The sequence below is a fragment of the Trachemys scripta genome, chromosome 22 (genome assembly GCF_013100865.1).
Source record: "Trachemys scripta elegans isolate TJP31775 chromosome 22, CAS_Tse_1.0, whole genome shotgun sequence".
Lineage (NCBI taxonomy): Eukaryota > Metazoa > Chordata > Testudines > Emydidae > Trachemys > Trachemys scripta.
Window position 1 is genome coordinate 9768207 of NC_048319.1, and position 12799 is coordinate 9781005.

Sequence of the window (12799 nt, forward strand, 5' to 3'; positions counted from 1 at the left end):
CCTTCCTACTGGCTGGGTCTAGGGGTTACGTCCGGACCGTCCAAACCATAAACACCTCTGGCACCTATTCCTTGGCCTGACCAACCAGAAGCGATGGTTTTATTTTCACTCCTTCTGCCTCGGCTTCCCCCACATCAGACCACATCTGGTGCGATGCAGCCGGGCAAACAGGAAAAGCTATTTCCACTTAAGGAATGACTGGAAGCCTGCAAAAACTTGCTGCTACCGGAAGCATTTTGTTTTTCTTTCTGTCCTCTCCAGCCTGCCACATGGGCAGAAGGAAGCCTGGCTAGGGAGGGAGCTTGTGCATCTAGTGGTGAGAGCATGGGGCTGGGAGCCAGGAGCAGGGCTCTCTGCCACCGGCTTGCTGTGTGCAGCTAATCCCAGAACAGAGAGGTGGCATTGTCCAGTGGCTAAAGCATTAGCTTAGGCAGTGAGAGAGCCAGCTTCAAGTCCCTGGTTCGACACAGACTCCCTGTGTGACCGTGGGCAAGTCACTTAGCCACACTGTGCCTCAGTTTCCTATTAATAAAATAGGGATAACGGCATCGCTGTACCTTGCAGGAGGGTTGTGAGGATAACTACATTAAAGATTGTGAGGTGGTTAGATAGGGGGCTATGTATTACTATTGCGTCTAGGAGGCCGTCAAAGACCAGCACGCACTGTGCTAATTGTTGTACAAACACAGAACAAAAGGACAGCCCTGCCCCGAAGAGCTTACAATCTACTGTACCGAAGACAGACAGACAGACAGACACACACAGAGGTTCTATCTATCAGCCTGTAAAGTGGGGATAAAATTACAGCTTGCCTGATAGGGGGCTATGAGGGTTTATTAATGTGTGGGAAGTGCTTTGAGGTCCTCAGCTAGAAGAGGGGCAAAGTTACTCTTATATCCCCGAGATTCACGCAGCGACAGAAGTGGAACTGGCAGGTGTCAGGAGAGGGATCTCCACCTGCCCCCCAGTTCCTGGGAGAGAACTGATTTCATGGGCTGGCCCGACACGCTCACACCCAGCAAGGCAATCCAATCCAATCCAAAAGCTCCCCATGAACGAGGGCTGGAGAATGCTGGGGGCTGGGAATCGGCCACAGAGCCTCTCTGCTGTAGGCCACCGGTTGGAATCTAGCCCTGCTTAATAGCGATCAGCTGTCGGGTGCTCGATCTTAAAGGGGTATTGTCAATTCACAGACTGCACTTCTGTTGGAAAATGGTTTCGCAACTCTAGATACATCTGCCCCTGGGCCCTGCTCCTGTGTTTCTCCCTTCCCTAGAGTATTACGGGGGCTCCCCCTACTCTGCTCCAGTAAGGGGCTCCCATGCTCCCCCGGCCTGCTTCACTTCAGGGGCTCCCCCACTTTCCTGCCCCGCTCCAGTACAGGGGCTCCCCTGTTCCCTCCTATCCCGGGGGACTACAGAGGCTCCCCCACCCATTGGCATTACAGGGCCCCTCCACTTCTGTTACCTAGCGTTGCAGGAGAACTAGCCTGTCTGGCCCTTAGCCAGCCTCGTTCCTTCCAGAAAATCCAGTCCTGTTCTCTCTCTCCTTGCAGCCACTCATGCTGTATTAATAGACCTTGGCGTGACATCCGTAGAATTGTGCCCATCTGTCCCAAAGGGGTTTGCACAGGTGATAAGGCGCCTGCTGTTTCCCGCAAGCTCTCTAGCAGCGACCGCATTCCTAGAGAGAGACCATACTAAGCCCTGGGGGAACAGAACCTGCTGAGATGTTCGGGATGGACGTCAGGAACTTGCTCAGACCCCATTCTAGGTCTCCTCTCCGACCTAGGGAGGGGAAATGCATCTGCAAGGGAGCGTGAGGGGGTGCAGGGATGGACAGGGACAGAGAGGAAGCAGGAGACACAGAGTGGGAGTGTCAGGGAGGAAGGGAGACAGCAAGGAGGAGACGGAAAGAGGTGAAGGGGGGCTGGAAAGAGGGAGCCGAGGCGGCCCGAGGAGGGGAAGAGAGGGAGCGTGACAGGGGAAGGGGGAGGCAGGAAGGAGCTTCCTACCAAGTGGTGTCCTTCGTTCCAGAGAGCCCAGGACCTTGTCTCGGTTCCTGCACCTCGTACCGCCGCATGGTCGCCTGGGATTATGGGATAAAAGGAAGCCACAGCTTCCCTGGCCTTGTTACCACAGCAGAGACAAGCCCCGGCAGCAGCCCATTCACACATTTCATAATGGATGGGTGAGAAACATGCCCTCCAGCCCCCAAAACTCAGGCTGCTCTGGGACCCCATGCCTTGAGTCAGCTCGGCTACACAGAATGGCAGTACTGGGTCAGACCAATGGTCCAGCTAGCCCCGTATCCAGTCTTCTGACAGTGGCCGGTGCCAGGTGCTTCAGAGGGAACGAACAAAACAGCAATTATCAAGTGATCCATCCTCTGTCGTCCAGGCCCAGCATCCGGCAGTCGGAGGTTTAGGGCCCATCCAGAGCATGGGGCTGTGTCCCTGCCCATCCTGGCTAATAGCCATTGATGGACCTATTCTCCAGGAACTTATCTAGTTCTTTTTTGAACCCAGTTATACTTTTGGCCTTCACAACATCCCCTGGCAAGGAGTTCCACAGGTTGACTGTGTGCTGTGTGAAGAAACACTTCCTTTTATTTATTTTAAACCAGCTGCCTATTAATTTAATTGGGTGACCCCATATTCTTGTGTTATGTGAAGGGGTAAATAATACTTCCTTATTTACTTTCTCCACACCAGTCATGATTTTATAGACCTCTCTCATATTCCCCCCTTAGTTGCCTCTTTTCTAAACTGAACTGTCCCAGTCTTTTTAATCTCTCCTCATATGGAAGTGGTTCCATACCCTTAATCATTTTTGTTGCCCTTCTTTGCCTCTTTTCCAATTCTAATAGTCCTTTTTTGAGATGGGACAACCAGAACTAGACACAATACTCAAGGCGTGGGCGTACCATGGATTTATATAGTGGCATTATGATATTTTCTGTCTTATTATCCATCCTTTTCCTAATGGTCTCTAACATTCTGTCGGTTTTTTAGACTGCCGCTGCACATTGAGCAGATATTTTCACAGATCTAGCCATGTTCACTCCAAGATCTCTTTCTTGAGTGATAACAACTAATTTAGACCCCATCATTTTGTACGCGTAGTGGGGATTATATTTTCCAATGCGCATTACTTTGCATTTGTCAACACTGAATTTCATCTGCCAATTTGTTGTCCCATCACCCAGGTTAGTGAGATCCCTTTGTAATCTTTGCAATCAGCTTTGGACTTAACTCTCTTAAGGAGTTCTGTATCATTGTATATTTTGCCACCTCACTGTTCACCTCATTTTCCAGATCATTTATGAATGTGGTGAAAAGCACTGGTCCCAGTACAGATCCTGGAGGGACAGCACTATTTATCTCTCTCGATTGTGAAAACTGACCATTTGTTCCTACCCCTTTCTTTCTTATCTTTTAGCCAGTTATTGATCCATGAGAGATCCTTCCCTCTTATCCCATGACTGGTTACTTTGCTTAAGAGGCTTTGGCGTGGGACCTTGCCAAAGGCTTTCTGAAAGTTCAAGTACATCATATCCACTGGATCACCCTTGTACACATGCTTGTTGACTCTATCTAAGAATTCTAATAGACTGGTGAGGCATGATTTCCCTTTACAAAAGTTGTGTTGACTCTTCCCCAACATATCATGTTCATCTGTGCATGTGATGTCTCTCAAGTCATCTCCCACTGCTTTATATTTTCCTCTGCTCACACCAACACTGCCACTAAATCCTGCCATTTCTGTCTCTAGGGCTTCCATTCCTCCACACTCCCACAGAACGGCTTTCACCACCTCACACCCTGACTACTGCAGTCCCCGATCCTGGCCTCCCTGCCTCTCACCTCACTCCTCTCTAGTCTGTCCATAAATGATCTAATCCTGAATGTGTCTACCTTCAACTTCTAGCCATCAGATCTCGTTATACCTTTGTCTGCTAGAATGTTCATTGTGTGTCGGGACTAAGAGACTGGGATCAAGTTACCCCTTAACCTTCTGTTTGAGAAGCTAAATAGATCGAGTTCCTTGAGTCTATCATCATGAGGCATGTTTTCCAGGCCTTTAATCATTTTCGTGGCTCTTCTCTGAACCCTTCCCAATTCATCAACATCCTTTTTGAATCGTGGACACCAGAACTGCACACAGCATTCCAGTAGCAGTCACAGGGGTGACAAACACAGAAGTAACATAGTGCCTATTCCCATCATATTCTGGCTCCCTTTGACAGACATTGATCTACACACCTCCACTGATGGGTTGGATTGCATCTGAACAGCTGGGCCCCCCAATCCACCTCTAGTTTGCAGAAGTGACAGGAACTGTCCGTGGTACCATAAATTGGTGGACGTCTATCCCATGCATTTTCCCTTCCTCACCATATGGGCAGCAGCTTGGATTGCTCTAAACCGGGATCATATCAGATTACTGCTCTGGCACCATGCCTAGCACAGCAAAATCATACCAGAATAATGTTCCACAGTTGGGAGTGCAGGTTAAATGCATTTACACGGGGGTCCCACCTATAATAAAAGGCAGTGTGCTCTAGTGACTGGAGCACAGGGATATTATAGAGTCCAAGGCCAGAAGGGCCCAATCTGATCATCTAGTCTGACCCCATGTGTAACACTGGCCAGAGAACTGCTCAGAAATAATTCCTGCTTAAACTAGAGCACATCTTGTAGAAAAACACACAACCCTGAGCCAAGAAGTCCTGAGTTCTAATCCTACTTGGATGCTAACTAACTGAGCAGCCTTGGACACATCACACAGGCTTCTGCAAATGTTGGTTTTTAATTGCTCTGTGCCTCAGCTTCCACATCTGCCAAATGGGGAGTGTCATTGCAGGTGGTGCCTCTGCTTGGCTGCTCTGGGGTTAGCGCTTTCCAGGCCTGAGGCCCCCTGTAGTAAGAGGAGGCCCTGAGATATAAACCTTGGTATCAGAGGCCCGGTATGAGGCCTAAGGCCCGAACTAAAGAAATGGTCAAGACTTCGCTAACATAAAGCAAAGTTAAACTGTGAGCCAGAGGTAGGCCCTGCTCACAGAAGATGGCAAGGAAAGGGCTGATGCTGCAAAAAGAGACATACTAAAAGGTACTGGACACCAGCTATCAGAACATACACTATACCGGAACATTCCACAGATAACATGGAACAGGCCGACCCATCCCAATGACAGGGGCAAAAGGGTAAAATAGAGTTGTTTTGATCGAACCAACATGTACAAGGTGAGAGGTGGCACCTTACTACGTAGAGGGGTTGTACCTCAATATGTCAGGAGTGATGTGTAACTTGTTTGTACCTGTGTATAAGAATGTATCCCTGGGGTGGTGTCTTTGTCCGGCCGAGGGGGCAGTGGAAAGTCCCACCACTGACTGAGCCGGGTCCATTGCCAAGAGGCATCTATTAGTAGTATGCCCGGTAGACTAAGTAATCTACGGGGAACTGCAATTGTGTCCGAGGTTGCAATAAACCTACTCGACATGACTTTGCATTTTACTAGACTCTGTGGTCATTGGGGGTTCTCGTCGGGTTTGCTGTGTCAGCTATCTGCAGAGCTGGGGCAGCACACAGAGGGAACACACGCACGCAGCCGAGTGATGTCAACAGGAGAAAGCAGAGCACCACACCGGTAGCATCTGACAACATTCACACTTCTGCAGCTTGCTGCCTTCCCCTGCTGCCGCTCTCACTCTTTCTGTCTCTCTGGGGCCCCTCTTTCTCTCCGGGCGCTGCAACCTCCTCATAGAATCATAGAATATCAGGGTTGGAAGGGACCTCAAGAGGTCATCTAGTCCAACCCCCAACTCCTCTTCATGACTTGATCCTCCAGCCAGGTCACTATCCGTGTTTCCTTCTTACAAGGTACCAAAATCTCTCCTGACAAATGGGCAGATAGATGATGCCATAGTTGCCATTATGGAGGATAATGCTATGACAGGAACTGTTCGTGGGAGAACAGTGGCAGAGGGAAACGGAATCACCAGAAACATACATAACTTCACATTTCTGTGCGGCTTAGTGTTGTGGCATGACATACTGTTTGAAATAAATGTTGTAAGCAAGAGACTCCAAGGTGTTGACCCTGATGTATCTGGGGCAATGGAACAACTGGACAAAGCAAAGTCATACCTACAGTCTTACCGGTCAGATGAGGGATTTCAAAACGTTCTGAAAAGTGCACAGAAGTTGGCAGAGGAACTTCACACTGCAGCTGTTTTCCCACCCATTCAAGAATACAAGAGTCACCGAAGAAGAAGACATTTTGATTACAAGGCACGGGATAATCCCATAAGAGACCCCAAACAACAATTCAAAATTGAATTCTTTAACCAGGTGCTAGATTGTGCAATTCAGTCAGTTGAAGAACGTTTCATGCAGCTCAAGGAACACAGCAGTATATTTGGGATGTTGTATGATATTGCAAAACTCCTCGCTATACCTGAAGAAGACATACACCAGCAATGCAGGGCACTAGAGACAGTGTTGACACATGATGACATGCACGATATTGATGTGAGTGATTTAGGTGATGAACTGAAAACCCTTTCAAGATACATTTCAGCAGGATCAACTCCAAAGGCTGTCCTGGAATATATGTGCACAGATAAGATGACCACCCTCTTTCCAAATGCCTTTGTTGCTCTGCACATACTTCTAACACTTCCTGTAACAGTTGCCAGTGGAGAACGCAGCTTCTCCAAGCTGAAGTTAATAAAAACACATTTACGCTCCACAATGACACAGGAGAGGCTGGTCGGCCTTGCAACCATCTCAGTAGAGCATGAGCTGGCCCAGGCTGTGGACCTTCAGGAAGCAGTTCAAATCTTTGCAACCAAGAAGGCATGAAAAGCACCACTTTGATTATTCAAACAGATAAAAATGCCAGTGTTTACTATGCAGACAAGGTGTCAAGTATCAAAGGGGTAGCCGTGTTAGTCTGGATCTGTAAAAGCAGCAAAGAGTCCTGTGGCACCTTATAGACTAACAGACGTATTGGAGCATAAGCTTTCGTGGGTGAATACTCACTTTGTGTCGGACGAAGGGGTATTCACCCACGAAAGCTCATGCTCCAATACGTCTGGTAGTCTATACTGTGCCACAGGACTCTCTGCTGCTTATGCAGATAAGAAAAGTTAACTTCCAAATAGCTGAACAGCAAACGTAAGTGTTACTTAAAATTTTTAAATAAATAACAAGTATATGGAGATATACCCATTTCATAGAACTGGAAGGGACCCTGAAAGGTCATCGACTCCAGCCCCCTGCCTTCACTAGCAGGACCAAGTACTGATTTTACCTCAGATCCCTAAGTGGCCCCCTCAAGGATTGAGCTCATAACCCTGGGTTTAGCAGGCCAATGCTCAAACCACTGAGCTATCCCCCCTCTGAACAAGGCATTTTAAGTTGTTCGTTCTCCTTTATTGGGGTAGGTAGCAGAGCGGTACCATGAGAGGAGTAGAACAGGAAGAAGGCAGAATTGAGACCTTTCAAAGTTTTGGCCCAAGCGAGGGAGCCTCATTTGAGCTCCCCGCCTCAGGTGCCAAAATGCTGTGGGCCGGCCCTGGGTGCGCTGGATGAACGGCACCGGATCCCAGGACTGGAGCAGCAGGAGGCACTGTAGATTTGACAGAACTGAGTGGGGGGTCAAGGCTTGGCCGCAGAGCTGTTCCAGGTGAGGACCGAGGTGCTTTGGCAGAACTGCGTGGGGTAGTTAAGTTTTCACTGGCGTTTATTTAGCGCAGTGAATAGGGTAATGCAGCTGGAGCGAGGTGTGAACTCACTGATGGAAGAAGCCCAGAACATTCAGAAGAGGAATTGCCAGAGCCTTTGGCTAAAAGCCCCAGGAACTGTGTTTGTTTCCGATTAAATGTCTTTTCTGCCTCTATAAAACTCTGAACTGCACAGCGTCGGTGGTGGTTCTGCTTTCAGTCACCTCTTAGTTTACCCCTGCTCGGGCTGCAGCTAGAGGAGGCCGTCCCACGGATTTGGAGCACAGATGTGGCACTCGGACCGTATTCAGAACCCAGAATAGTTTTGTGGCTTTGTCCTTTCTCCGTTAGAACTCTATGTAACAAGCAGACCACAGCCTGATGGCATTAGGCGTGTGTGCAAGGGGCCTTAATACAGCATTGAATTTAGCCCGACTGCAGCTAGTCCCATCACCCTGAGTGCGTACAGTTCCCTGGGCATAATCTAGGATGACCAGACAGCAAATGTGAAAAATCGGGACGGGAGTGGGGGAGGGGATAATAAGAGCCCATATAAGAAAAAGACCCCAAAATCGGGACTGTCCCTATAAAATCGGGACATCTGGTCACCCTAGCATAATCCAACCACCTGCACAAGTTCATCTAAACCCATGCACCCTGCATACAGACCGACAGACACAACCAGCCGGCAATACCACACACTAACTCAGAAATGCATTCATAGATTCATCGCCAGATGACACGCACATGTTCCCAAAAGAACACAGACGGATACCCCGCCCACCCACACGCAAGCCCATAAAATCACAGCTATCTGCACAGACACAGACCTATACATGTACAGACATATACAGACATGCACACACAGAGACATGCCTGCAAACCCACACGTGTCAATATGCACATACACACGCGTCTCCCTTTTCATAAGGCTCTTCGCGATGAAGCTCTTACTCCTACTGGGATGCTCCACTCCACTGAAGTGCAATGCGAGCGTCCTCATCCCGCTTGCTAACAGGCAGCTCCCTCCTGCTCTTCCTAGCTGTCATCCTGGGGCTTCATACAACCCTTATCAGTTTGCCGGCTAAGCACTGCCTAAAATCAAGGAGCATTAAATCCCACAACAAAAGCATCTCTCTTTTTCACGGAAAGACAGGGGTCTATAACTGGGCTACAGGCCTAACAGAGCCAGTTCTAGGGGTTCCCCTACTTTAGGGGTGGGTCCAGGGGTTCCCTAGCACAGCGGCTCTCAACTTTTCCAGACGACTGTTCCCCTTTCAGGAGTCTGATTTGTCTTGTGTACCCCCACGTTGCACCTCACTTCAAATCTACTTGCCTACAAAATCAGACCTAAAAATACAAGTGTCACAGCAGGCTATCACTGAGGGATTGCTGACTCTCTCATTTTTACCCGTTCATTATAAAATAAATGGATTGGAATATAAATATTGTACTTACATTTCATACATAGAGCAGTACAAACAAGTCATTGTCTGCATGGAATTTTTGTTTGTACGGACTTCGCAAGTGCTTTTTAGTAGCCTGTTGTAAAACGAGGCAGATCTCTAGATGAGTTGATGGACCCCCTGGAAGATCTCTGCGTACCCCCAGGGTACATGTACCCCTGGTTGAGAATCACTGGACTAGCACAGCAGGACTAGCACGCAGGGTTTCCCAGCTTAGAGCCAGCATTAGGGATTCTGCCCCCCTCGGCACACAATTCCAGCCCCTCTTCCCCGCCCCCGTGGGAAATCCCTACCTTGTGAGTGGAATTTGTAACCGGGAGAGTCGCACGCAGCTGTGGTGAAGATGAGAGTCCACGTCAGAAGCCTCCAAGCGGTTGCCATGGTTAGCGATGCTCGTCTCAGCGCAGGGAGCATTGTACCAGCCTAAAGGGCTCTGTCCCAACATGTCTCTCTTTGGGCCACTGCTTATGTAGAGACAGGAGTCCTTGGTCCTTTCCCAGACATCCTCAGCCTCTCCGTGCTCTCCCCAAAGCAGCGAAGCCGATGGAATCTTTGTAGTGCGCTGTACCCGGGCCGGCGTAATGGCTTCAACATGTGCTAATTAGAATCAAAGGCTCTCGGCGGCATTGCCCCTGCGGAAGAGAGGATGAGGAGAGGGAGCGGGAGAAAGAGAAGCGGAGTAAAGGAGAGAGGGAATGGAGGGGGAGAAACGGAGAGAGAGAAAAAGGCAGGGAAAGCTAGGGAAAGCAGAGTGGGCAGGAAGGGAAGAGTGAACGTGTCAGAGAAGGAAAGGAAAAGAGGGGCGTGGGCAGTGGGAAGAGTATAAATTAGATCAACCACGTCATTTTCTAGCATGTTAAAGCCCCGTTAGACAAGGGGCCTGCTCTCCGGCATCCTGCCCCTTGTGTCATCATTTCCACCAGTGAAGAGTGGCTGCCTTTCTGACTGACGGGCACTGTACCCCATTTGCACCCACCTGCCTGAACGCTCAGCTATACCGAGATCCCTTATACCGCTCGGGCCACGTAAAGAGACCTTCAAGTGATGGCAACTGCCATTTGCCCCCACTTTGAGGCCCCTTTGCCCTGCCAACGTGGTCTAAATCGTTCTGCGTGTAAACAAGACCCCCCCCCTTTTCTCGGCTTTGCACCAGGCAAAGGAGAATCAGGCCCCAGCCCCATCTGAGCTCTTGATAACAAACCACGAATGCAGGCCCAGCGCTGCTGCTCTGGCAGAAACGTTTTACAGCGGCACAAGGGTTGAGCGTCGGAAGTGGCTGGCTGCAGAGACCTCCAGAGAGAGAAACAGGACAGAGCGGAAGCGGAAGGCACCAGGTGGAGGAAAGGGTCTGAGTTCCAATCAGTCCCGCTGTAGCATCAGGCAGCATTCGGGGTGTCACTGCCATATCTGTGGGGACAGACTGGGATGCCACAAAACAGACAGGGCGTGTGAATGCTCCGGCAAAAGGCCGAGGAAGATGGGCTGTACAGACGAACGTGTGAATTCAAATAGAAAGAGCTTTTCTGCTAACAGGAGGATGGCGGGTGATGGGTAACGGGAATGGCCTGCAGTTCACAGCAGGGTTGTGCATTCTGCAGGAACGGGAAGAAACCTGAATTGCTTTGTGTTTTGTATTTACGTTTCTAGGTTAGGGGAGTTAATTTTGCTTTACAAAGATAAAATAAACCAAAGATACAGCTTCCTTGGGGTATTTCCACCATTCAAGAATTTAAATACCATGAGCTTGTGTTTAGTCCCATAAGTGGCTCCTGGAGGCATTACGAAAGTTAATATTTTGTTACGTCAAATACTAATTGGACAGGGACGGAATGATGCAGTACCTATCTGTGAACACTAGAGGGAGTCTGGGGAAAACAGGAGATGGTGCAGAGCCTGCTGTAATTTGTGAGTTTCTTTGAGACCCTCCCTCCCCATGACGTACATCACTGCAGCTTGGCTAGCTAACATCCCAACCCCTGAAATGGCTCACCCTGTCCTCTCAGGTTACTCTGTCCACTACCAACTGAGAAAGACAAGCCTGGGGCAGGGCGGCTGTGTCATTCCCATCCCACCTCCATGCAAGAGAGGTTCCCTTGAGAGAGAACAATGTCCCCCGAGTCTATTCACGTGGCCGGTGAATCCAGCAATGTCTGGGATCTCCAAAAAGCATTGATTTCATGGCAGAACTGAGAGAAATAGTCTCCAGGCACGATGCTGGAGTCCCCAAGGCTTCCTGATTTCAGTGCATGCCCGAGCAGCTCCTCTGAGAAACTGGAACGGAGCTTCATCTCAACCTTCTCCTCCTGGAGCTTTTCCTGGGTAGTCTCCTGTCTCGCTATTCAGCCAGTCACACTCTAGACCTTATCTTTAGCCAGGATTTGGGCCCTGGGAGTCCTTGTCAGACAGTCAATTCATCCAGGCTCTTTCTCCCTACCAATAATAGTCTGACCATACAGACTCAGGAAGCCAGCCAACTTTCAGAACATTCTAAAAGAAACTGGCCACCAAATAAGTGGCCACGGCATGGAGATCTGGTCAGACATTTGGACCACATACTTTCCACTGTCACTGACACCTTAGTACCAAAAGTCTCCTTCCTATCACTCCATAGACACCCATGGCACTCAGATGACTTGCGGAAAGGAAGGAAGCATGAAGGTCAATAACGAAAACTGTGAACAGCCAGGGACAGAAGCATAAGAAATTCGTTGCAAAGAATGTTAATCTCAGATCAGGTCACACACATCCAAGAGGTCCCCTCAGGTATACTGATGGACACATACAGAACCCGTGATTCCATTTCCGTCCCCATGGATTTGGACTCTTCATATCAGATGAAGTCCTGGAAGCACTGCAAGATCTCAGAGGCACCGCATGCAACTTTGTCCCATGCCCTTTTTGGCTTATTAAGGACAGCCGGTAACTCTTGGGCTCCTTGGTTAATTTATGTCTCCTTGGATGAATGTAGATGTCTTCCCTCTCAAAGCCTTGCAAACTCCAGCTAGTAATTAAGAAACGATTGCTTGACACAAACTTGGCCAACTATCCAGTATGTCTGTCTGTAGGCTGGTGTCTAACCTCCCATTTCTAAATAAGGTGGATGAGAAGCTAAGATTCCAACCACACCTGACTGCCATCAACATTCTGTATCCCTTTAAATAGCAGGCCAGGTATGGGTCAGAGATGACCCTGGTTGTGTTATTAAATGATCGCTTCTTTGCTATGGACAGCGGAAAAGTGTATTCCTGGCACCAGGCTCTCCTCTCAGTCCAAACCCACCGAGTTGTAATGGGTATCTTCAGTTCTGGGTTTTCATTGGAGGCGTCCTACAAGGTTTTATCGTCTCACATATGTCGAGAAGACTATTAGAAACCCTGGGTTCAAATGCCAAGTGTATGCAGATAGAACACAATTGTCCATGCCCTTCACATCCTACGCAGAAACCATCATCTCCCAATTATGCCATAGCCTCAGTGAAGTAAGTACATGGCCGAAGAATAGCTGGCCAAAGCTTGACCTTGGGTTACTCTGGTCACCAAGAACAGAGAAATCTGGGGGGCTGGTAGGCAGGACTATCCCACCTCTCAATGTAAGGCCGATGTGG

At 49.0% G+C, this 12799-nt stretch overlaps 1 protein-coding gene across 1 annotated transcript in view; it reads right to left on the reverse strand.

Annotated features, from left to right (window-relative positions):
* The window catches only part of ADAMTS10 (ADAM metallopeptidase with thrombospondin type 1 motif 10), a 100625-nt gene that overhangs the window by 74938 nt on the left and 12888 nt on the right, over nucleotides 1–12799 (reverse strand). The window contains exon 2 of the mRNA XM_034755274.1: nucleotides 9489–9932. Within this exon, the coding sequence (XP_034611165.1) occupies nucleotides 9489–9609 (121 nt within the window). The 5' untranslated portion in view covers nucleotides 9610–9932. The remainder of the gene's footprint in view (nucleotides 1–9488; nucleotides 9933–12799) is intronic.